Source organism: Mastacembelus armatus, unplaced genomic scaffold, assembly GCF_900324485.2.
Source record: "Mastacembelus armatus unplaced genomic scaffold, fMasArm1.2, whole genome shotgun sequence".
Taxonomy (NCBI): Eukaryota; Metazoa; Chordata; class Actinopteri; order Synbranchiformes; family Mastacembelidae; genus Mastacembelus; species Mastacembelus armatus.
The window spans coordinates 2,150,497-2,173,910 of record NW_022872938.1 but is presented as its reverse complement, the minus strand read 5'-3'; the positions used below and the strand labels follow the sequence as shown (position 1 = coordinate 2,173,910).

The following is a 23,414-nucleotide window of genomic DNA, read 5'->3' as shown; positions in this document are numbered from 1 at the left end:
AAGGGGCCAAAATAGGTCAGGTGGGGAGAAAGATTATTCAAAGTTTGTATGTTACATTTATTTTGCTGTGCTCATGGAATGTGAACAAATGCACAGATATCACAGTGTACCAACCAAAGACCCTAGAGATTCCATTCATCCATAATCTAGCACTTACTCTTTCAGGGTCAGGGTTTGAACCTTCTTGCTGTGAGGTCACCTCAGCGCCAAGCCCCTCAGAGAGTCTATTTCAATGTGTTGGATATGTGGATATACAGTGCATTTAGATAGTATTCAGACCCCCTTCACATTTTTCAATTGTGTTATCTTGCAGCTTAATAGTATAACTGTTTGAATTCATCTATTTCCTTATTAATTCAGTACCACAAAATAACAAAATGAAAACTGAATTTTAGGAATTATTGTATATTTATTAAAAAGGAAAACCTGATACTTTAAAAATATTATGAAATATGCACACAGCGATCCTCACATACACACAACAGATATTCCACATTTGTCTTTAGTTTTATTATCCTGTCCTGATGTACAGAATGTATACAGTAGTGAAGTTGTACATGTAATTCATATTTCTGTACAAATATTTCAGACATTTTATCCAAAATGAAACAAAAAAATAAAAACAAAAATGAGATTAAAAAATGGAAAGGAAACTACTATTACTATCATTAGGTGTCACAAATGCTCTATATAATGCAGTTTTCCAACATGAAGCACAAACACATTTGCTGGAAGATCTGAAACAGCTGCTCTAAAAAGCACATTACCTATGCTGTTTACGCCATTAAAGCCACCATCAAGCCAAACACACGTGAAACATTTATGATAAACAAAACCATATTTTATGGTAATAACTATGCTTCTACAAACTAACTTACCTATTAAATAAATGTGACTTTTGCCATCTGTCTCATTATTTCTAATCAACATTAAAGACTAATCCAAGACTAATTTCATCCAGTGAGAACTGTAGCAGAGTAGTAACTTCTGCCTTGTCAAGGACAATGTTAGTGAAGTTTTTTGGGGGGAAATTTAAGTACCTGACACGGAACCTGTTTCGTTACAGTAGTGAATGAAAAAGCTGTTTCTAAACTGGAAGACAACATAAACCAGAGAGAACATTGTAGTTGAAGTTGCTGATGTTACATTTAGCTTGTTATTCAAAGTGTGAGGTTAGTGATGAAGGGAGCCAACTCTAAAAGTGGAATGACACAGATTCTGCAGAGCATTTCCACCTTTATATCACAGATTGCTCAAAGTTAGTCCCCCCCCCAATTTTTATCTTTGACCCAAAACTAGGAATAATTTGCATTTTCTTTTGAATGGCCGTGGAGTTTAGGAATATGGGCTATGGGATATGGAGTGGAGTGTTTCTCCCCTGAACACAGACTGCCATTAATGATTGTGTCTAGCACACACCTCGTCATTTTATTATGGTATGGATAAGTGATCCATGTACCCCACTGAAGATTTTAGACAATTTTCACAAGCAACAAATGAACATAAATTCATCTACAGTTGCAAAACTTTTCCAAGCAATGTAAAAACCTGCTCTTTTCAACCTCTCAAATATTAATCTTTCCTACCTCTCAAATATTAATCTTTCCTATTTTATATCACAGTGAATGGATACATTTACGCTTCTAACTGTTAACTGGATAAAACAAGAAATCATCTTGGAGATGGAAAAAATGCCCTTTTTAGATACCCTAAACTCTGTTTGATTTTATTTACAACTGCGAGAAACATGTTAGTTAAAGAATAATTCTAGTTGTTTTATTATGATCAGGTCATATTTTTGTAGGTTCTGCCATCATTTCTACAAGTAATAATAAACATTATATTAAGTCCAAGTTATTAGTGGGACCTCGGACCAGAGCAGTTTGACAAAGTCAGAAAAACAAGCAGTCAGGTACCAGATGCAGCTCAGGCCAAATCAGTGAGTGATGTTTACAATTGTACGAATTACAATTTTACTGTCTAATCATCAAAATGCTTGGAGTTCTTGATATCTGAATGCTTTTTTTTCATATTGTGTTTACACAGAGACCTCTGATCCTGCTGTGGCTTGGTCATCACTGCTGAGGAGGGTTGTTCTCGGATGTGTCCACCGTTCTGATGATAACGATCTGCTCCAGGCCCTGGGCGGGGGAGGGCGGAGGCCGCAACTGCTCCACCAGAGCATGGAGGGTGTCAGAGTTGATTGTTTGCTCTTGGTCAGCTTCGAAGGTCACCTGGTCAGTAGTGGTGATAGGGGGGTGTGTGGGCTCCGGCTTGAAGGCCTGGATGATGGTGGCAGTAGAGTCGATAGAGGAGGTGGTGGAGGTTTCAGCATCAGCAGTGGTGCCTTCTGCAGATGGCACTGTAGCTTTGAGGTTGGGAGTGGCTGGTTCAGGGTTGGGTGGCTCACCTTCAGGGACAGAAGCCAAACCTTTGTTTTCCTGGGAGAGTTTGCTCTGGACGAAGGCCACAGGATGACTGGAAGCCAGGAGGACCACTGCTCAGACACACACAAACACAAATTCAGCTTTTAGCAACGGGAATGTCAAACTGAACACTTGAAACAGAAATTAGTTGGTGAAAGGTTTGATAAGCAGTTCAAGAATGACACAGTCAAGCAAGGCCAGTTAGACACCTTCCACCCTCTGGAGCTCTCTGCCAAGTGGCCCTTCATGGTTGGTTGCTCAAAATGACTCATGGTTTAAATACACTTCTTATATCCTTTCATGGGTGGCAAGTAGGTATAATTTAGGGACCTATTAGTTTACAGCAGTGCACCACATTCCGTCCGATTCCCACTGGATTTATCAGACAGTATGTAAAATCTTAGTTATTGCATGTTTAGGTCTTACGCGTTCAGATTCACAACTGAAAATATTTAAAATTAAGCAGATGGTCAATATGGGCTTTTTGTCGGGACAACTTGCTGCCCCATACATGCTGTAACATTGTTGTCTGCAATATTATCATTCATGATAGGTAATTCTGCATAGTATTTGTAAGTTTTTCTGCTTTTCAATGTAAATAAATAAAAGCTAATCTTCACACACAGAGAAACACATCCACAGCCTAAAAGCTCACCAGCTCTGGCCCTTTCCTTGTGTTGCCGCACTTCATCAGCATGAGCCTTCTCCTGGTGTTTGATCATGTTCTTCACACTGGCAAATCTGTTTCCACACAGCAGGCACTGCACACCAGCATTACCCTCTGAAGAAAAAAAAAAAAAAAAGCACACACACGACATTTGTGTGAGAAATACTAAATCCATCAGCTCTGATTGTGTTGCTTGTCTTAAGTCTAACAATTACATGACAATGCAGTCTTAAAGTATTCTTGAAGACCAAGACAATATGGAAATAGCTGATGGTCCAAATTGCCTAGATTTAAACATCTGGAAACAACTAGTCAGCTAATATTTGTTTTTAAATGCCTAAACATGATTTGGCCTTTTGACAAAAATGTAGATTTAGTAAAAGTATAAATATTAAATTTAATAAAAATCTTTTGGAGTTTGTTCAAACCATTTTGAAGCTATGGCTATTGTTATTTTGGTTGTGCACCATAACAATTTTACAACAACAGCTGTTGTTCTCATCTATCTCAAGGTTTGTAGAAATTTTGTCATGGTTTGTTCAGTGTCCGTTTGCTCTGGATGAATTAGATTCACTCACATTTTTAATAAAACACCATTCATTGTCTGATTCATCATGAAAAACTCATCAATGAATATTTTTTCTTGATAAACAAATTCACTAGTAACTCCAAATTTCCACACCTTGTCAGTGGGGTTTTTTCTGTCTTGCAGATTTTACTTTAATTTCCACCATCTGTGGACTGATCCAATTTAAATAATGTTCTGTTCAGTTTTAAATTCTAATAATTAAAGGTGTAATGTTTCAGTATGCACTGGGTAATAAGTACAATACATTTTTAGATAAGTTTAAAAGTGTAAATTATGACTTCACATAGGAGGAAAAAAAATAATGCTAGTTATATTTTTCAGTGTTTTACTACAAACCAAGCTTAGGTTCAATGACTTTATGGGGTTAGAAAAACATACCTGGATGAAGACGTCGCATGTGTTTCTTTAGTTCGGAAGATGTCACAAAACGCGCATCACATTTTGGTTGTGAACATTTATATGGGGTTTCCCCTGAAACAAACACATTCACACACATAAACATCAAAATATTCAGCAGTATATTTAGGACTGTAACAAGACAACTGGTTTGAAGAAAAAAGCCCACAGGTTTTGGCTGTGAAATTACATACTGGCTGAACCTTAGTCTCCTCATTCACTGTACAGAAACTGTCTCACCTGTGTGTTTTCGTGCATGTGCGATGAGGGAAGAGGAGACGGAAAAGGACATGCCACACAGATCACACTGGTATGGTTTCTCTCCGGTGTGACGCCGTTTATGATATGTCAGGGTGCTGGACTGCGCAAACGCCTGACCGCAGATGTCACAAACATATGGTTTCTCGCCACTATGCAGTCTGTAGAAAACACAGACACATAAAAACAAGTTAGGGAGTCACACTTGGGCTTTAAATGTGCCCCCCCAGACAAACATAAAAAAACCCCCAAAGTTACCTGCAGGTAAATGAGGGGTCTCATCTCCTCTGAAAAAACTTGTCTATTAAAGATTTATAGGTCACTATGGGGATTCAGGCTAGTTTAAAGTCTAGAACATCCATAATTAAAACTGGAAAAACAGCAGCTTTTATCATTTAAGTCGTTCATGAAATCATCCAATGTGCTGCTTTTCTTCTTTCATTCTAACTTGAATATTTTTGAGCGGGGTGGACCAAAATGAGATATCTGAAGATGTCTGCAGGGCCTGTTCTGATGAGCATTTTTTCCACTGTCTTGTACTAGTTTTGGACTACACTAAATAGACAAAAAATAAATAAATAAAATTTTAAACATTAATAAAAATAACTGCAGCCTTATGGTATCTATGCTTCAAACAAAGCGCTTCTACAGTAGTCACTTTCCCAATGTTAAATCTCAGAGGGCTGCATTTTTTGTGACTTGACAAAATTGACTTGATATGCTAGTAAGTAAGGCATCACTTATACCTGATGTGTATTTTGTAGTTGGAAGAGGTAGCAAACTTGAAACCACAGCGGTCACAGGTGTAAGGCTTCTCTTCTCCGTGGTGCATTCGACGATGAGCAACCAGCTGGCACTTCTGAGCAAAACACTTGTCACAGTCACTGCAACTAAACGGCTTCTCACCTGCAACAAACAGAGAGGCATGGTTGAAAAAATTAAACTTTTAGAACATTGTAAAAACATCTTGGTAATGGTAATTAAACCCTTGTTCGGGATATGTTTGATTTTGATACCAGTCTGATGATACCAGACCAGTATTTAACGCAATGGGAATGTATAATGTAATCAATCAAACAATCATCTTATAAATTGAATCATACAGATCCTGTTATCTATGTACAGTTGTCGCTGACAGATTAAATAGTTGCTCAATAAATAGTTATACTCAATAAGTACACTGACATGATGTTACACCTAAGCATGTTTTTTCAAAAGCTCACCGTTATAAGCCACTAAAATCCTAGATGAGTTATTAAAAGTTAATGACAAAATCTTTGTTGTTTATTTAGAAAAACTAGCAAATGTTCCCCGGTTTCAGTTTCTCAAATGTGACGATTTTGATATGATAATATTGTAAAAGGTATTTATTTAAAGGTAAAAGGTAATTATTGCCTATTATATTGGTGTATGGACAAAAAGGAAATTTCAAGTGGTCACATTTAACCAGTTGGGCATTTGCTATAGACCAAACAATTAATATAACAACATAAACGACATGACAGTAATGACAATGATCATTTGGATTAGCTTGATTCTGCTGTACCATTATGCCAGAAACTGCTCTATTAGGTTTTTTTTATTATTCATAACTCAACTCACCTGTGTGTATACGCAGGTGTGTTTTCAACTGAGTGGCCTGTCTGAAGGTTTTGGAGCAAAAGATGCAGACAAATGGCTTCAACCCCTTGTGGATTTTCTCATGCCTGCGCAGGCTGCTTGCATCTTTAAAAAGTTTGTTGCACTCGGTGCATGACAGCGACAGCTCATCCATTTCTAATGAATCCTCTTCCCCAACCTCATCCCCCTGCTCCTCGTCATTGGTTTCCATAAAACTGCTCTCCTGTTCCTCCTCTGGAGTCTTCTTCCTGGGTCGGCCCCTGCCTCTCCCTTTCCCCCGGCCTCGTCCTCTCCGTCCCTCTCCACTGCTCAGTTGTAGTTTCTTGCCTAGATACTTATCAGTCTGCGAGGGGCTCCAGTCTGCAGAGGTGTCCCCAAAGTCCTTCACACTTGTATCAGAATCTTCCAAAAACAGATATTCACTTGTAAAACTACTTCTGCCCCTACCTCTTCCTCTGCCTCTCCCCCTGCCCCTGTAGCTCTGGGTTTTGGGGTTGCTGTCACCTGAGCTGCTGGGCTCCACTTGCTCAAAGCTGAAACTCTTGGGTCTTCTCCCCCTCTTCCTGCCCTGTCCTCGTCCAGCGCTCTTTGAAATTGTGGGGATGTACTCTTCATCATTTTTATCTCTCTCCTCTACACCTACATCTTTAACGTCACCATCCTGGTCTTTGTCATCCATCACAACATCATGGCATTCTCCCACAACAGAGACAATAGTCAAGGGTAGAGGAGAGCTGGGGCTGCCAGGAGAGACAGGACTAGATGGAGAGAGACCACTTTCTCTATCTGGGTCTGACTGAGATGTTTTGCTCGGCTCAGACCAGTGGGGGATTTCCTCCAGGTACTTTGTGGCTTCAGACATTCCAAGGAACACAGCTGCTCGACGTACAGCTGCTTGTCTGGTGCTAAAATCATGAAACCAACATTTTATTCATTAAATGAACTGAAAAATGGTATTGTATTTTCCGGAGTATATGTTGCAATTTTTTAAACTCTTTTGGCTTGTAGCATGACTTATACAGCGAAGCAACTTTTGTGTGTATATTTCCAGTAATTTTGTTGAGTAGTCTCTAGTATTAGATGACACTCTTGACTCAATTGAAGATAACATTACACTGCCAAAAAGTAAAAACATTTATGTTCACGCTAAACTCTATCTCCTAGTGTAAGAAGTGAAAATGTTACCTAAAACAAAGAGCTATACTGCAGACTTCAAAGTGCATGTAATAAAGTCTGCAGCTGAAACAAGGTTTGGAATGAGTGTCGGCATTCAGACAACCTGAGAGAGGAGACTGCACACGCCTTTTCATCTTCTCCCTGACGTTGGTGCAGTTGTTCAACGTTACTTGACCCGAGTGAAGGAGTTTTGTAATGCAATTCTGCCTGTTATGTCTAGCTTACGTTTTTCATAGGCTAATTTAGAACTAGCATAACTAGCATAACTAGAAATGCAACACACCAAAGCGACTTATAGGTTTTTTTTCTGTTCTGTTTTTGCTAAAAGTGACTAATATTCCCGTTGGACTTATAGCCCGGAAAATACAGTGATTTTAATTCTCTTTTAACAGCACCACAATTTATAGTATATTAAACTGGTATTACCTGCTGAGGTTCATCTGTCCTGTGTAGATAAACTCCAACAGCTTCTCCAGAGCATACCGGCTGACCTTGTCAGGGTCCAGGGTTGTGACATCTTGACCCTTTTCAGCCTGGCAGGAGAAGTACTTGCTGAAAGCAGCCAGGATGTTGCGGTGGGCTCTGAACTCAACATCTCTGACCATTATGGTGATGTCACATAAGAAGTCCATCTCCCGCTGCTCATGTAATCGTTGTAAGAGGAGCTTCCCATGATTGGTGACATGAGCCATCTTTGTTGCAGGTTAGTGAAGAAGAGAAAATGAACATGGCAAACACAGTAAATTATACAACTGTATTTCAAATCAATAAAATAGTTAATAAATTAAATAAATCTTTATTCTAAACAGTCTAAAGCCTGTTACAGGAGAACACACTAAATTTGGTCAACTCCAAATAAATAAATCAAAATTTGATCATTAACGCTGACACTCAAGTTGTTGTCAACATTTTCCGAATATACACTATTTCACAGCCAAAACAACTGTAGTTTCCCACTTATATGTATCCTTCACTGTCCACTCAACAAAAATGTCTCATTTGAAGCACAGATTTGCTCAGTAACGTTAAATACCGCTACAATGAAGACATACAGTGCACAGATACACAAATACTGTGTACTATTATAAAACTGTGTATATTTATTTAAATAATGTGTATAATTAGTTATTTCATAATGCCCTACTTATTTATTTAATTTTGAACACTCTGGGGTTCCATACTTTAGCAACGCTGTAACAAAAAACGCTATAGTAAATCTGTGTCAGGAGAGGGATGTCATCCGACAGTGTATATGTATGTTCACTGTATAAATATTTTTGTGGACGGATGGCTTTGAGATCTTTCAAGTTGGTCTTAAAACAATACTGATGTGCCCATATGTACATAAGAATTGGTCTTAGTTGCTGTAACATTTTCTACTCTCCATATCAACTCTTAAACCTTCCACAGAAACACAACTACACTGTTCGTACAGGGACAAATAAACAGCTCTTGTTCTGGAAAAATTCATTTCATCTCAGTGAAGCTCAGATAAAACTCTAGTTTTTCCACTAAGTTAATCTGAGTCAGTATCCTTTATAGTTAGTGTATTTAAGCCAAATTTCCCCCTTTTGTTTACGAGGACAGTAGCTCTGGGAAGTCCCCCCCCCCCAACACTACTTGGCCAGGAACTGCTATTCTGGGAAACAAAAAACGGAAAATCTGTGTTAAGTCATCTTAACAGGATGACTGTAGCTTGATATAGGCCTCAGACAAACTTCTGAGTGAATTTTTGCATGGAGCAGCTATGCATTTGGCCATATTTTTTACAGCCTCATTCTGGGTGAAAAACTGCAGAGGACAATAGGAAAAGTTAAAGCAACTCAGACCTATTCTCACATATATATATATATATATATGGGCACATCATTATTGTTTTAAAACCCCAAACGTATCCTTTCATAGCCATACATGGAAAAAATCCATGAATGCATCTTACAGTGCAATATTTTTAGAGTGGATTGTTACGTTGTGTATTATGTGTGTACAATGTAAATTAGTTCCTATTCTTTTTTAGACTTTTTTCAATTCTTTAAAATTTTTACTTTATTGGGTATTAGGCTTTTGCATATCATTTTGCCTTTAATTGTATATATCCTTGAATACCTTGTTTGTTACTGTGAATCTGTGAAGCACCTGATACAACACAAGAATGTCCCTTTGGAATGAATATAGTATTTTATTTATTTATTTTTATATCAAATATTTCTAAACAAAGATGATTAATTTGGTTAACCAGAAAATTGCACACTCATTGTTAGTTCTGGCCTTTTCTAATAAATTTAGAAAAAAAAAAAAAAACTTACCAGAACTCTCCTTTATATTTCTCAGACACCAGGTGAAAATCCAATATCTGACCTAGAAAACATAATAAGATTCAAATACTACCAAAAACTGTCTCAAAGCTCAGAAAATTTGCTGCTGGAATTGTAAACTTACAAGAAAATAAAAACTTACTCTTAATGGTGTATCAGTGATGGTGAGTGGTTGAGTTACAGCTCCAACTCCAATTTATTTGTAGATATCTCTGTTGGTAATGGCAACACAAAAGGGAGTACAAGAATGTGAAAAAAAAGGACAATCCATCAGTGATAATGAGACAAAACAGGAGCACAAATAGACATTTCACATTAAAATAAACATTTATTAATATTTAATTATCCAAAAACTGCAGCCTTGACAGATGTGATGCAGAAGCAGTTTTGTAAAATAAAAGCTCCCGCCTGCTTGTTGTACAGGCCTCCAGGTCTGGCTAATGCTAACAACACTGTCCTAGATACGTTAAAATGACTTCTGGCGGTTGTTTGTCATTTCACATACACGTATGAATCCTGTGTGTGCTGTACAAGTCGCGTCATAATAGGATGTAGTCCGTCAGTGTCTAATAAAATTGGTTAGTGTATAAAGCTAAAGCTAACTGTTTTCGTAGTGGTAAAAAGCGCGGAAAACATTGTGCTCTTATTTCGAAGGTTCGACGGTTTGTCCCGGCGGTGTCGACGTAAGTTGGAACAAAATGCTAGAAACGCTTATTTCACACACGGGCTGCAAAACACGTCGTTGATTATAATAAACCGATTAACTAAATGCATTAATTTTATCCAGAGCAAACTAAAATAAAAGCAGAAAACTACCTTCTCATATCCGCGATCTCCAGCCATTAACCGGTGACGTCAAAGGTATCGCGAGACCTTGCTCATCAAAGATACTTGGTTAGATCAAGATGAATGCTGTCACATCCCGACAACGGAAGGGACTTAAGCATGATTCTTATCACTACTTATAGGACCCAGGGCCAGGTTTGTGGCCCTAGGCTGTTGATATTTCAGGCCCCTGTTTGTTGTTTTAAAACAAATAAAAATTTAAGTCCACAGAGCTGCTATGCTAGTGATTAAAAATAAACCTAATCAGAGATTTATATCTTCATCACTGTTGTAATATGATGCTATTGTGTTTCTTAGTGGTGATGAATCATGAAGTTCCATGTATAAAGTTGTGCTAGATTTTCAAAAACAAACATCAATACTAAAGAGTAGGACAGCACTCTTCTGGAATAATTTATTCACATGTTGCATGGACATTTTGGGCAACAGCCCTTTCTTGGTGTACAAACCAAGAAACCTTGGTGTACAGGTAAGGCAAGGCAAGGCCAGGCAAGTTTATTTATATAGCACAATTTATACACAGAGTAATTCAAAGTGCTTTACAGAAATAAAAGACAAGTTAAAAGTACATAGGCAAAAATCAAAATAAGAAACAGCAAATAGTGGAAGATGAACTTGAAACAAAATTAAAGGAGACTGAGTGCAGATAAATAACTTTGGATAAAACACTGTCAGTTTTCATATGTTATATGCCACTCTATAAAGAAAAGTTTTTAGCTTGGACTTAAACATTGTCAGAGATGAGGCTTGTCATCATCAGGAAGACTATTCCAGGTTTTAGCCGCATAGAACTGAAACGCTGCTTCTTCCTGTTTAGTCTTGAGTCTGGGCACAAGCAGAAGGCCTGTCCCTGATGTTCTCAGAGTTTGAGATGGTTCATATGGCATCAACATGTCAGAGATGTAATGTGGTGCTGAGCCATTATACACAAGCAGTGCTGTTTTAAAGTCTATTCTCTGAGCAACAGGAAGCCAGTGCAGAGACCTGAGAACAGGAGATGATGTGGTTGTACTTCCTGGTTCTAGTCAGGACCAAGCAGCAGCGTTCTGAATGCACTGCAGCTGCCTTACAGCTCGTTTTGAGAGCCCCATGAACAGGCCGTTACAGTAATCTACCTGCTAGAGAGAAATGCATGGACGAGTCTCTCTAAGTCTGGTTTGGACATGATCCTTTTGATTCTGGCAATGTTTTTGAGATGATCATGTTTACAACTCATGATTACAACTCCTGGTCAGCGGATGCCCCCAATAGCCAATGAGAGAGAGCAGTCCGGAAAACGTCACCAACCGGATGTCATGTACCTTGACGCCATACTTATTATTTACTACTTATTTTACACTTTTTAATTGTATTTAAGTGTAGAATAAGTTGAAATGTTTCACCAAAATTGTTAATTTCCTACTAGGATATTAAATAAACAAAAATATGAACAGTTACAAAATACATTAAAAAATCATATTGATGTTAACAAATCATATTTACTATGATAATCATGAATGTGTTTATCACAGATTAGCTGTTTGTGTAAAAGCCCAAACTGTCCTTTGCAGCACATGTAAATAAATAATTCTTAATTATCTAATTCAGTCTCAAAAAGTAGGCTAACATCTGGAAACAGCTGGAAATTCAAGTTTTCACATCTCTAGTGGCCGAAATACTTATTGATGGCATTGCTGCATTAGATAGGTCAGGGACAGTTAATATGAAGAGATGAATGGGTTAAGTTCAACTCATCCTTTGGTTACTACTAGATCAAAGCCCATAAAATACTATGTAAAGGCTTATATTCAGGGATTGATCTGGTTTCTGGTCCTCAGCATTTTATACTAAACTCATCCTCTCTAGTCCTCAACAATCCTGTAATATTCAGATGTGTTTAAACCTTTAATGGGAAGATAACTTAGCTGAATATTGCACTAATAAACACCATCAGCTTCTCAGTGTCTCTCCTCATCTCTTTTAATTTCCTGGCCAGGAGGCTTGTTCAAATTATTATATTGCTCTCAAGTAACCAGCATCAATTGCTCTGCTTATATTTAATGCCACTTGAGCCATTTGACTGTTCCATATTCAACCTACCATCTAGTGAACTTGTTTTAGCTCATGAATACCATCAGTAAAGGTTCTCTCATACAGAAGAGAATAAGAACAACACAGCTCTCCACAGCCATATTTATTTTTGATAGGCAATGAAATTTATATATTTGTCTTAATGGACTGAAATACTGAACATCACAGAAAATCTAATGTTATCAAAGCTGATCCATCCTGATCCTAATTTTCGACCACATGCATGTCACAAGAACATATTGGTAATTTCTAAAGCATTTGAAGTCTGGCTAAATAAAATGATTACATTGCTAAATGATTTGGTAAACAGACTGTGACTGTGACTTAACTTAACAAAAATAATGAATTAAATAAATAAATAAATAAAATGTGTGCAAGAAGAGACTTAAAGTGATGTTTCTGCTCTGCTGTGGCTGCTACGTAAAATAAAGACATTAAAACATATTTAAATAAACAATCTGCATAGTGGAGTTTTTGTCGAAAAACTTAACAGTTTATTTTAAGTTAGTAATTAAAACTAACTATTACCAGCTGACATTTAATAAATTATTTATAATACACTGTGATAGCTAAACACATAAAAGGACTTTATAAGTATTCATTTATGCATAGTACTGTACTCATAGTTGTAGTTCTTGAGAAATACAATAACTGTTATGTCTATACAATACACTACTGTATAGTGTGTTATAAACCATTTATTGAACATTTGTAGACTCAACTTTTAAATGTTACTGAAAGACATTGTGACTATGCCAATACATTTATTAATCTTTTTTCCTGAAAATACGAATAAAATAATGTTGCAAAAGTGATAAATGTTACATGGGTGTACCGTCATCTGAAGCTTTTGTTGGTGCATATTACTGTTTGGCCCCAAGATCTGTTTCCTGTCTGTCTTTTATTTTGGTAAGTTTCCTGTGTTCTGGTTCTGTGTGATCCCAGGTAGCTTTGTGTTTCGTTTGGTCATTAGTTTGATTACTTTCACCCGTGTCCTTGGTTCTGTGTATATATGTCCCCTGCATTCCTTTATTCTTTGTCGAAGCATTAATATGGCAATGTGTGTGATGGTTACCGCCGAAGGTGCTTTTCCCAATCTGCCCGCCTACCTGCCTACCTGCCTGCCTGCCTGCCTGCCTGCCTGCCTGCCTGCCTGCCTGCCTGCCTGCCTGCCTGCCTGCCTGCCTGCCTGCCTGCCTGCCTGCCTGTCCACTGAGTAGTGGAGGTAATTTGTGTTTTGCCTGAGTCCTGGATGATCCAGGGGAAATAAAGCCTGTTCGTGTCCAGCATTTGGGTCCTCACTTGTTCCTTCATCACCGACATCACCAGTTCGTAACAATTACTGGCATTGATGTGCATTTCACTAAAAGAGCAAATTGCACCAGAAATTCCCCCTGGTCAGTGACTTGAAGCTGCCGATGTAGCATCTGTCACCTAAACACGTCAATATGGTGTTTTCAGCCTTGAAAACACAGGCGTATGTTCAAGAAAACCTGTTTAAACCTAAACTCTGAGATTTCTACCGAAAACAGTATTAACTTTATTTTTTACATGTAGTACATTTACTATGCAGCCTGTAGATAAAAAAACTCACCTTTCAATTACAAATTGCCCAGTTTTAAAACTACAATCGTCCTCATAAACATTCACACAGTCTTTAATACAATATGATAACCATGATAAGAATATTCCAACAATCACAGCATGAGAAATTATTCTTCATCGAGTCGATTCTGCTGTAGTGAACAACACTGCAACAACACTGCCCTTATTGTCCCTATGGAGACATGCTGTGGCTTTTCTTCCCAACAGGATCTGCAGGAATGTTTGGCTGCTTTGAAATGGAAATTTTTCATCAAGCGCTCCCATGAGCACACATATGCTCGGTGTTCAAACATACCTGTTTAACTTGTATCACCACTACATATGGCTGCATGACTAACATCTGCAAAATGTGGGATCAAATATAATTAATGCACCTAAACTGATGAAAGTGATAATGAGACTGTTAACTTCATAGTAATTTTTCTGTTTTACTAATTGGTGTTTTTATTGTTTTGTTCATGTGGCATGTGCTGCATTATACTCTGTTTGGATGTGAATTGGAGGGACAGTTTGTTTGCAGGACTGTTGGATTTGTTTGCATCAGTTTTACCTTGGTGTAGCCTACTCGATAAACTGCCAGCTGAGTGTTTTTTATATGTGGTGGTGAAGTGATGGAAATAATATTTAATTATATTTAAATGTGGTTTAAAGTTGTAAACGCATACAGCTCTGTTTTTCTCAGCGGCCTTGGTATGTTACTCATAAGCAAAAGCACAAGAGCCTTTCTCAAAACAGTTCTTACAAACAGCACCACACCCTTGCTGAAAATCCTTAGATTATCTCTCAAAAATATTTTTGTCAGTGAATGTGTCAGTGACATCAGGATGTTCTTGTGTTGTTATTCACAGACTTGTCAAACTGCTCAGTCATGTTGTCAATACAACAGTGGACTGTATTTCTTTTATGTAAACTGTTACTGTGTTACGATGTATGTATGTATGTATTACTGTATTGTGAAATACTGTCCTACGTAATATGAAGCATAACAAGTACACAGTGTTATAATACAGTGCACAATGTTGAATTAAATATTTTTCATCTCTAAAAAATGTTTGAGTGATTTAGGACATAATTCGATATAATTGTAATATTCAGCTGCATCTTTCGGCCATGACTGACAACATGATCCACCAGTGTGGCCTTTATTTCCTCAGGAACGTATCTGTGTCCTCGGTCTCTTCTACCCTTTCCTCTGTTTTACCCTTCCACCAGGCAGCACCCCTCTCTTCTAGCACCTTATTCCCCTTCATCAGTCAAGGTCAAGAGTCACTCACAATACAAATAACAGTCTGATGGAAATGTGTGGAAATATGATTAACAGATTAACCATTGTACTGACCTCTGTAATGAACTAATGCCTGGGTGTTTTGGAGGTAAGACTATTCAACATTGAACCAGTATAACACATTTTGATCAGCATGACATAAGCAGTTGACATTTGTAGACAGTCATTTACATAAATGTGCAACAGCTTTGTGTTCAGAAGAATGACAAATTGCTTAAGTGATGTGCACAAGCTACTAGACTCAACATTTGTGAGAATTTTGAAAAACAATAGGCCTGCTTGTCTCCATCAGCAGGTCAGTGAGATTTTACAAGCTCCAGGAAAAAAAAATCACAGCTTTTACTTCCACCTAGTCAAAGATCTAAATGAGAGAGTGAAAAACAGCCTTGTAATAATGAGTCAGTGAAACTGATGTTGTTGACCCTGTTTTATAAACGTTGAAATGCAGCTGTACTAAATGTAATGCACTGTAAATGAAGCACAACAATGCAGCACGATCAGCGCATTTGGTACTTTGGAGAAACACTTGTGCCATGCTCTGAGAAACTAATTGCAGCAGCAGGTCACATTTTCTGCTACAGTTAGAGGAGTTAATGATGCAGTGGTTTTAAAAATATTAACTAATAAACATATGTGCTAAGGTATCATATCACAGCCTAATAAGTAATTGACACTGTTTTAAAATGACAACTGAACACAGTTCAGTACATGACACCACATTTATATAGTTCAGATGTGTAAATATCAGAAGTATAGATTCATAAAGTATGCAACGGCTTATTGATGGTTTAAGATGAGCACTATATTTATATTATTATATGTGAACCTAATTATGTTTTAAAACTTGAAAGTTTTGCAGCAATGTGGTACTTATTTTTTAAATTTACATGAATGCTTCCGAGAGTCATGACAAGCTGGCAAAACAAATGGCTCTCACTTCCTACGTGAGCACTGCAGAAAATGCAAATTGTGTCAGAAAGAAAAAGAGAAGAATATTTTGAGAGACTGTGTTTAGTTGGGTTTATGATATTGTGACTAAATATGTTACTGGAAAAAACTACATTTACCCAGTAGACTCTACTTAGAAAACTGCTGCTTCTATCTGCTGGACATATCTTTGCAAGTATGAAAGAAAAAGAGGACAGAGGAGGGGTTACAGTGGTTTAGCACTGTAAACAGTTTTCCCGTCCATCTAAAAGAGACAGGACACTCATTTGAAGACAGTGATGTACATATTTTGGACAGAGAAGATAGATGATTTGAGAGAGGGGTCAGAGAAGCTATATATGTTCAAGTGGAAAAACCCTCCCTTCACAGGTGGAGAGCTCAGACATAACCTGTCTTCAATCCACAGGCTGCCCTTTCATCTGTTCCCAGGAAATTAAGGAACAAATCAAATGTTTTCGAGGGAGGACACACTCTGCAGCCAGTTGGTGAAAAAGAGGGGTCACATAAGTCCACCACTAGATCCTAATGACCCTCACCTGAGCTCACCTCTTTTGTTCACCTAACGAGCCTATTCAAACCAGGTATGAAGAGAAACCAACTCAACCTGGAGTGTGGGTCTAAAGACTCTCACCTGATTTACATAGATCACCTAAAGAGTCTATAGGTCTAGGGGTGGAGTGAAACCAACCTGGAAGATAAATTGGAGGTTCCATACCAGCTTTCTCTTAGACTGATGAAGCTACTTGGATGAGTGGTGAGACGTTTCAACCTAAAAACTAGAAGTCATAGACATAGAAACTAACCTAGACAGGATAATGAATAATTGTCTATTTAATTCACTTCAGGTTGATATGAATCATCATGGCTTTTACAGATAAAGCAGCCATGATTGTGGCCCTTAATTTAACAATGCCATAATATCAGCTGTAGAGCAGTGCTTGGATGATCAGATTTTATACATGTAATGAAAGTGAACTGAAAAATATAGCAGCTTGTGGTTTATATATGGAACTTAAACACAATTCTAAGCTGTAAAATTATCTACTATACAAAAACCAGTTCAACAAATGGACTGTTTGTAATATCAGGTTATATAAATACCTCAAGGTCATATTAAGGGTGATGAAAGAAAACAGGTTTTATCATGATTAAGTTCAATGTATAAATGAACAATGAACGTACTATTTAAATTGCCCACATATGTGAAAGCGAATTTTATTTCTAGCCAGACCAAAAGAATTGAATACTTATGTTTAAGTGACATAGGTAGGTTTAAGCTGCGGTGTGTTTTATCACTGCTGTGCCCCATTGTTTTTTGTTGTTTTCTCTATGTAAACATGCAAGTTAAATAAAATGGGAAATCAGAACAAAATATGGTTTTAAACAATATATAGAACGTTCATAAGGCTTTATCTAAGCAGAACTGAGTTCTGAGTTCTGCTGTATTATAAAAGGACCAGTGGTGTCCAGATCCTTAAATTAAAAGCATAATTACCTGTGTAAATTCTTTCAACATGTTCGAATTGTACTTGAATATAATCAGCAAAACATACATAATTAATATGTAACAACTGCCAAATAGATTTTAATATATTTTTAACATATTTCTGAAATACAGTTAAGTACAATTATGAACTAAATAAGAGCTAAATACTCACTGTACAAACATTTCAGTAGTAAACGTGCTGGTTGTATTTTAAAGACAACATCTCAGCAGTAGTCAAACATACTCACTGAAGCTACATTGTTTTAGCTCTGAGAAAAGATGAAAATGCAAATAATGAGGTGAAGTGATGCTAATCACAGAGGGAAATTGCAACAGCTGGTTAAGTTGTCATAAAACTAAAGAGGATCAGTCCTTGAACACACCACAGGCTTGTAACAATTATTTATTTTAGAATTTAGAATTACACATCCATCCACACATTGTCTTCCTTTTGATGAGTCCAAGGGCCCTGGTATCACTCCCAAATGGCACTATGTGAGATGTGATGTACACTCTGGACAGATCTCCAGTCTATCAGAGGGCTGACTCAGAGACAGACATCTACATTCCCACCTATGGGTAATTTACAGTAACCAATTAACCTAACCCGAAACTGCATGTTTTTGGACTGCAGGACAAAGGTGGAGCACCCAGAGAAAACCCACACAGACATGGGAAGAACATGTAAAACATAGAAAGGGCCCGATTTCAAATGGGATTCAAACCCAGAACATTTTTACTCTGAGGTGACTGGTAACTGCTGCATTACCATGCTGTCCAAAATTAGACATACTGCTCATTTAAATTAACTTTAAGAATGACACCTCTGTTTCTTCAGCTGAGCTCTGTTTGTGTATCAGTATGTTTGTGCAGCGTTCATGCAAACAAATGCCTTCAGTTGTCCGACTGAGTCAGTGTGGCTGTGTGTAGGTGAGAGTGTGTTTGAATATGTGGTTTTACTGGCTCTCTGCAGAGATAACTGTAGCTGTAAATTAAGGTGGAGGCTGGTGATGTGGCTCAGGGAGGGAGATCTTTCCTGTCTGACTGCTCACGTTTCTGCATGGTCACAAACCACACTTTTGATACTTCCTGCACACAGCTTTTATGGATAAGGGTTGTTTTGGCTTGCTTTGCTTAGAATAAAGGTGAATGAATCTCTGACATGTATTTTTGTAAGAGTCCTATTTTTACAGCAAAGCACTGAGTGAAATGTTAAATGTCATCCCTTTCTCCTATTTGTATATTGTCCAATTTGTCTTGATAAACATGTTTTAGAGGAAATGCAATAAGAACCTGCAGCATTTTTCCTGACACTGCTTTTGTGTGAATGAAGGAAGTTGTACTTTCATGAACTGCACAGACTCTGTCAGTGGCTGGCTGAGGCAACAGAAGCAGCTAAGTTCATCCATCTACCCATTATTAGTCACTCATCAGCGTGACTAATCTGCAACGTTGGTTGAAGATTTAGTAGACAGTCCAGACATCTTTCTTCCCAGCATTATTTTTCAGCTAGTCCTGGGAGACACTGAGGCTTGATGAGATTCATAAACTCATCAGCACATACAGGACACCTAGAAAACACATTTAGCATATTTTAGTTGCTTTGAGTGGATGTTTCAGTGGCATATTTAAAAAAAAAAGGAAAAAAAAGCATTAGTAAAACAGGTGGTGACAAATGAAAAGAAAAAACCTTAATGTCTGACCCCTGTAGTGAGGGAATCTGGTGGATCTGTGATGCTGTGATGCTGTGGGGGCCATTTCACTCACTTCCACTGCAGCTCAGTCAGGTCAATAATGTCACTTTTATCCTATGACATTTGACATTTGAAACACCTGTCTGATAAAACCATCAGGTTTGTATGATGGAATCAACTGAAGCAGGACTGAGCAGAAGACAACACTCAGAAATGAGAAAACAAAAGTTTATTATAGCTATCAAAAAGTTAAAACAATACACTGATGTACATTGATGTATGGGGCCAAGTCCTTAAAATTGTTAAGCTAGAGGGAAATATCAGGAATAGTAAATGTCTCTCATCAGGTTAAAACAGGAGAGGAAAGGGCCAATTCATACTGAGTCCAACAATAGAAGCAAGAGACTACAGATCCGTCTGCCACCTATTGCTTGCTTGTCACTCAGAAAACAGCTCTTGGGGTCATTGTGGTTCTGCTTGTTAGGCCACCCTCGCCTGGCTGGAACAGACTTCCTGCTCAACTAGCCTGAAGACAGACATGGGGCGGTATAGGTCAAACACAGAGAGAATGAACACACACTAAGTCCACATGTACATACAGTTACATCCTAATAGTACATACACAGCAGAAGCAGAAGAAAATAAACTCTAAATAAATCCACATCTGGAACATATATACCATACATATCTAACAGCACCGGCACAGAGGAAACACCCAAGAGAATAAAAGCTGATGGTGGCTGTCACATGTTCTCCCACATAGCCTACAGGGTGGAGACCACACACATACACCTGTGATCAATCCACTCACTGCAAATTAATCATGAAACCACCACTTCACTCATGCACATCTAACAACAAAAGATTCACCCTCTTACGCATTTCTATCCTGATGGGAGAGGTCTCTTTTTTCTTTTTTGTGTTTTTAATTGTTTGCATCTCATTGTAGGTGTTTTGTTCCTCTTCTTTTTGTTCTACATGATTTGTAGTTGCAGTTACAAAGCCTTTTTTTATTAATTTGCGTCTCTTTGTAGCTGTTTTGTATCTACTTTTTTGTCATTTTATGGCTTATAGTTGTTTTATAGTCATTTGATAGACTTTGTGATGGAAAGTTAACAGTCCCTTCACAGTTCTTTGGTCTAGTGTGCCAACCAACCTCAATGCACAGGGTGTGAGAGGTCACTGGTTTGATGAAAATGATGTGGATCACCTATGGGAGATTTTATAGTAATGTGACATACAAATATTGTTTTTCTTAGAAAGAAAGAAAAACTGATCTCTTAGAACAGCACCGTTCTCAAAAGCCCCCACTGTGCCACACTGACCAACATTCATGATTTTTTATTTCAGAATTGGACTTTTTTTTACCAAATGCAACATTAATATGTTCCTGAGATTATTGCAGTGTTGTGCAGCTATTAAAAACATAGTTATTTACACTTGTGTTTGAGTCATAACTAGGATGTCTTTATTGCGCACCTGATTTAAGAAAATGTAAGCTTAATTTAATAAAACTCACAGTTAGTCAGACAGAGGATACTGGAGTTACTCTGAAACCATATTCTCTCTTCAACTCTCACACTCTTCCACCTCCTCCCTCCCGAGTTCCCTCAAACACAAAGATCCGGACACAGTGATTATGTGGTTCAGCTGACTGCAGACAGCTTCTCACTGCACAGACAGGTTTGTGTGTTTAACGTGCATGTGCGTGTGTACACTGGTGATGTGATGCTTCCTATTTCTAAATGTGACCATAAGTTATTGCAGCACTCCTTTATTGTTCCAAGACTTTGTTTGCTTTGATCTAATGTGATTTTGTGGTGGTATTTTTTTATTTTTTAGCCTTTTGCTGTCATTTATTAGTATCTTTCAAAACTTGGACATCTTTAAGTGTGCGAAGAGACCACAGCGGTTTCAAGCGTGGTTTGTCAAAGCAATCCTCTCACTGTGATCACCAGTGTGAGAACGCGACTGTATCCGGAAGTAAGTGCTACACGTCCTTCAAAATAAACATGTGCATTTAAGTAACCAGTAAGTTTTTAAATAATCTTTGTTTTTTTAAATATAAATATATATTTTAAAGTACCGATTAATCCTTACATCTAGTCTTACATGTTTTCCTCCATTTTGCATCTGTTTGACAAATGCCAATTGATTATTATCAAACCTGTTCCCAGTCTTTTCAATTACTACTCAACTCAGTATCTGTCTGTCTGTCTGTCTGTCTGTCTGTCTGTCTGTCTGTCTGTCTGCCTGTCTTTTTTGATATTTTTTGGCTGCTCAAATTCAGTGATGAACCTTAAATGCTACAAAGCAAATTGTTGAACTGCCAGAGATAAAAAGAAAATATGAATGTAAATGTCCAAGATGAAATAATGGGGTTTCTCCATCTTCTCTGCAGCAGTAGAACAATGCTATCCATCGCAATGATATTTCATTTCAGATGGAGAAATACTGAAACAAGCTGGATGAATCAAACATTTAGGATCTAATGATTCTTGTTTTAAAAGTCCAAAGGTTTATTTGTATTGGCTTTAATTTCAGTAACAATGTGCATTTCAGTAATAGCTAAATCTTTTGAGTCTGGCCCAGTATTAGAGGTTTTCATGCTGGGTTTATTTTGAAGGTAAGATCGGAAGTCGTCTTGATGGTTATTGTTGTTGGCATACACTATACTGGTGGTTTGGTCACTGGCTCTCAGTGTCTACGCACACTCAAACCAGCAGCCGCCTTTTCTTCACACCCGGAGGTAAGATACTAGTCAGACTTTTATTTTTCCAGCATGGTTTGCCCACTCAAATATATAACCTGTACATCGTCGTTGTTTGGTGAAGTTTGTTCGTGTTGTGGCAGCGCAGGAGCGTAAACGCGTAATTATTGATCATTTATCGCTGCGCGTAAAGTTTGCGCGTGATTGGTGATGTGGGGAAGGTAAACAGCTGTGGCGGCGCTATGTCTTGGGTGTTTTTTGTCATGTGAGGGCGTTTATCCTCTGCAGTGACCGGGCTGAGCATCCTGGTGGACTGTGCTGGATCGCAGCGAGCAGGTTTGCCAGCTGTGTGTTGGACTCGGTCATGTGAAATCTCGTGTGGTTTAAAATCATTTTCCTAAGCAGGAGGCAGGTTCGCAGGTTCGTTTCCTGATCAGGATCAGAGCGGGTCAGACCTGTATTTGACGAGTGTGCCAGTACCAGCATGGTTTGACTGTATTGCCCTGTCACAGCGCGTTTCTTCCTTTTTTTGACTCCTCGTTAGATTGTAGTTAAAGCAAACACAAACCACTTCCTCCAAATCAGCCGGGTCATTAAACAGCTTGTAAACTTATCTATTTAATATCAATTTCATGTGCATCTATATTTAAACACAACCACTCGGCCAATATCAGCTTATCAGTTTGCTTTTTCTCAGACTGGGGCCGTGTCTTAAATATTTCCTCCTCCACTTATTGTCAGTTTCTACATGATAAACACTCAGGATTTTAGTGAAGGGAGTCATAAATGGAGATTTCTGACACTTGATTCTTCCTCTCCTGTGACATTGGTCTAATCCAGCAGTCCTGCAGTAAATCCTCTCTTTGCTGAAGGTGCTACTGTTTAGTTTTAGTTTAAACAGTTTTAGAGATGTTGATTTGAGTGTGTGATCATTTTGGAGACTGGAGTTTGTGCTGCTGCTGAACTTTTGTACTAAGGAATCACCCTGTTTATATAAAAACTATTTACGAAACACCTCATGTTAACAAGGTGGGATAAACAGTGAAAGTATCAGTACCACACTGTGGAAATACTCCACTACAAGTAGAAGTACCGCTTTCAAATCTTACAAATGTGTCTAAGTATTATCAGCAAAAGGTACTTGAAGTTATATATGATGTGTTTCAATTACTGTTCCTGCTGCATTAATGTGCATGTTGAACTTTACTGCTGTAGTAGTTTAAGATTGGACCAACTGGAAGTACTGTAATTATCTTAATCTGCAGATGTGCATTATTTTCTACAAGATTTCATATGTCTGAAATTTTCACTGGACAGGAAGGG

General features: G+C 37.9%; 2 protein-coding genes across 4 annotated transcripts in view; one reads left to right on the top strand and one right to left on the bottom strand.

Annotated features, from left to right (window-relative positions):
- Positions 1-434: 434 nt before the first annotated feature.
- mynn (myoneurin) lies at positions 435-10,313 on the bottom strand. Of its 2 annotated transcripts, none has more exons than XM_026305718.1 (10): positions 10,264-10,313; positions 9,590-9,659; positions 9,439-9,490; positions 7,559-7,824; positions 5,939-6,861; positions 5,083-5,242; positions 4,319-4,497; positions 4,061-4,153; positions 3,082-3,207; positions 435-2,497 (listed from the first exon to the last, which is right to left on the bottom strand). In XM_026305718.1, exons 4-10 carry the CDS (start codon positions 7,822-7,824, stop codon positions 2,076-2,078), a joined length of 2,169 nt encoding a protein of 722 aa, XP_026161503.1. In that variant the 5' UTR covers positions 9,439-9,490; positions 9,590-9,659; positions 10,264-10,313; the 3' UTR covers positions 435-2,075. The 2 variants fall into 2 exon arrangements, with proteins under 2 accessions (XP_026161503.1, XP_026161504.1); XM_026305719.1 differs by lacking the exon at positions 10,264-10,313 and adding an exon at positions 9,953-10,241.
- An 11,735-nt stretch (positions 10,314-22,048) lies between these two features.
- Positions 22,049-23,414, top strand: part of pld1b (phospholipase D1b) — a 59,166-nt gene continuing 57,800 nt past the window's right edge. For both annotated transcript variants that reach the window (XR_003295628.1, XM_026305700.1), the window contains exon 1: positions 22,049-22,130. The gene's annotated coding sequence lies outside the window, so the exon portion shown is untranslated. The remainder of the gene's footprint in view (positions 22,131-23,414) is intronic.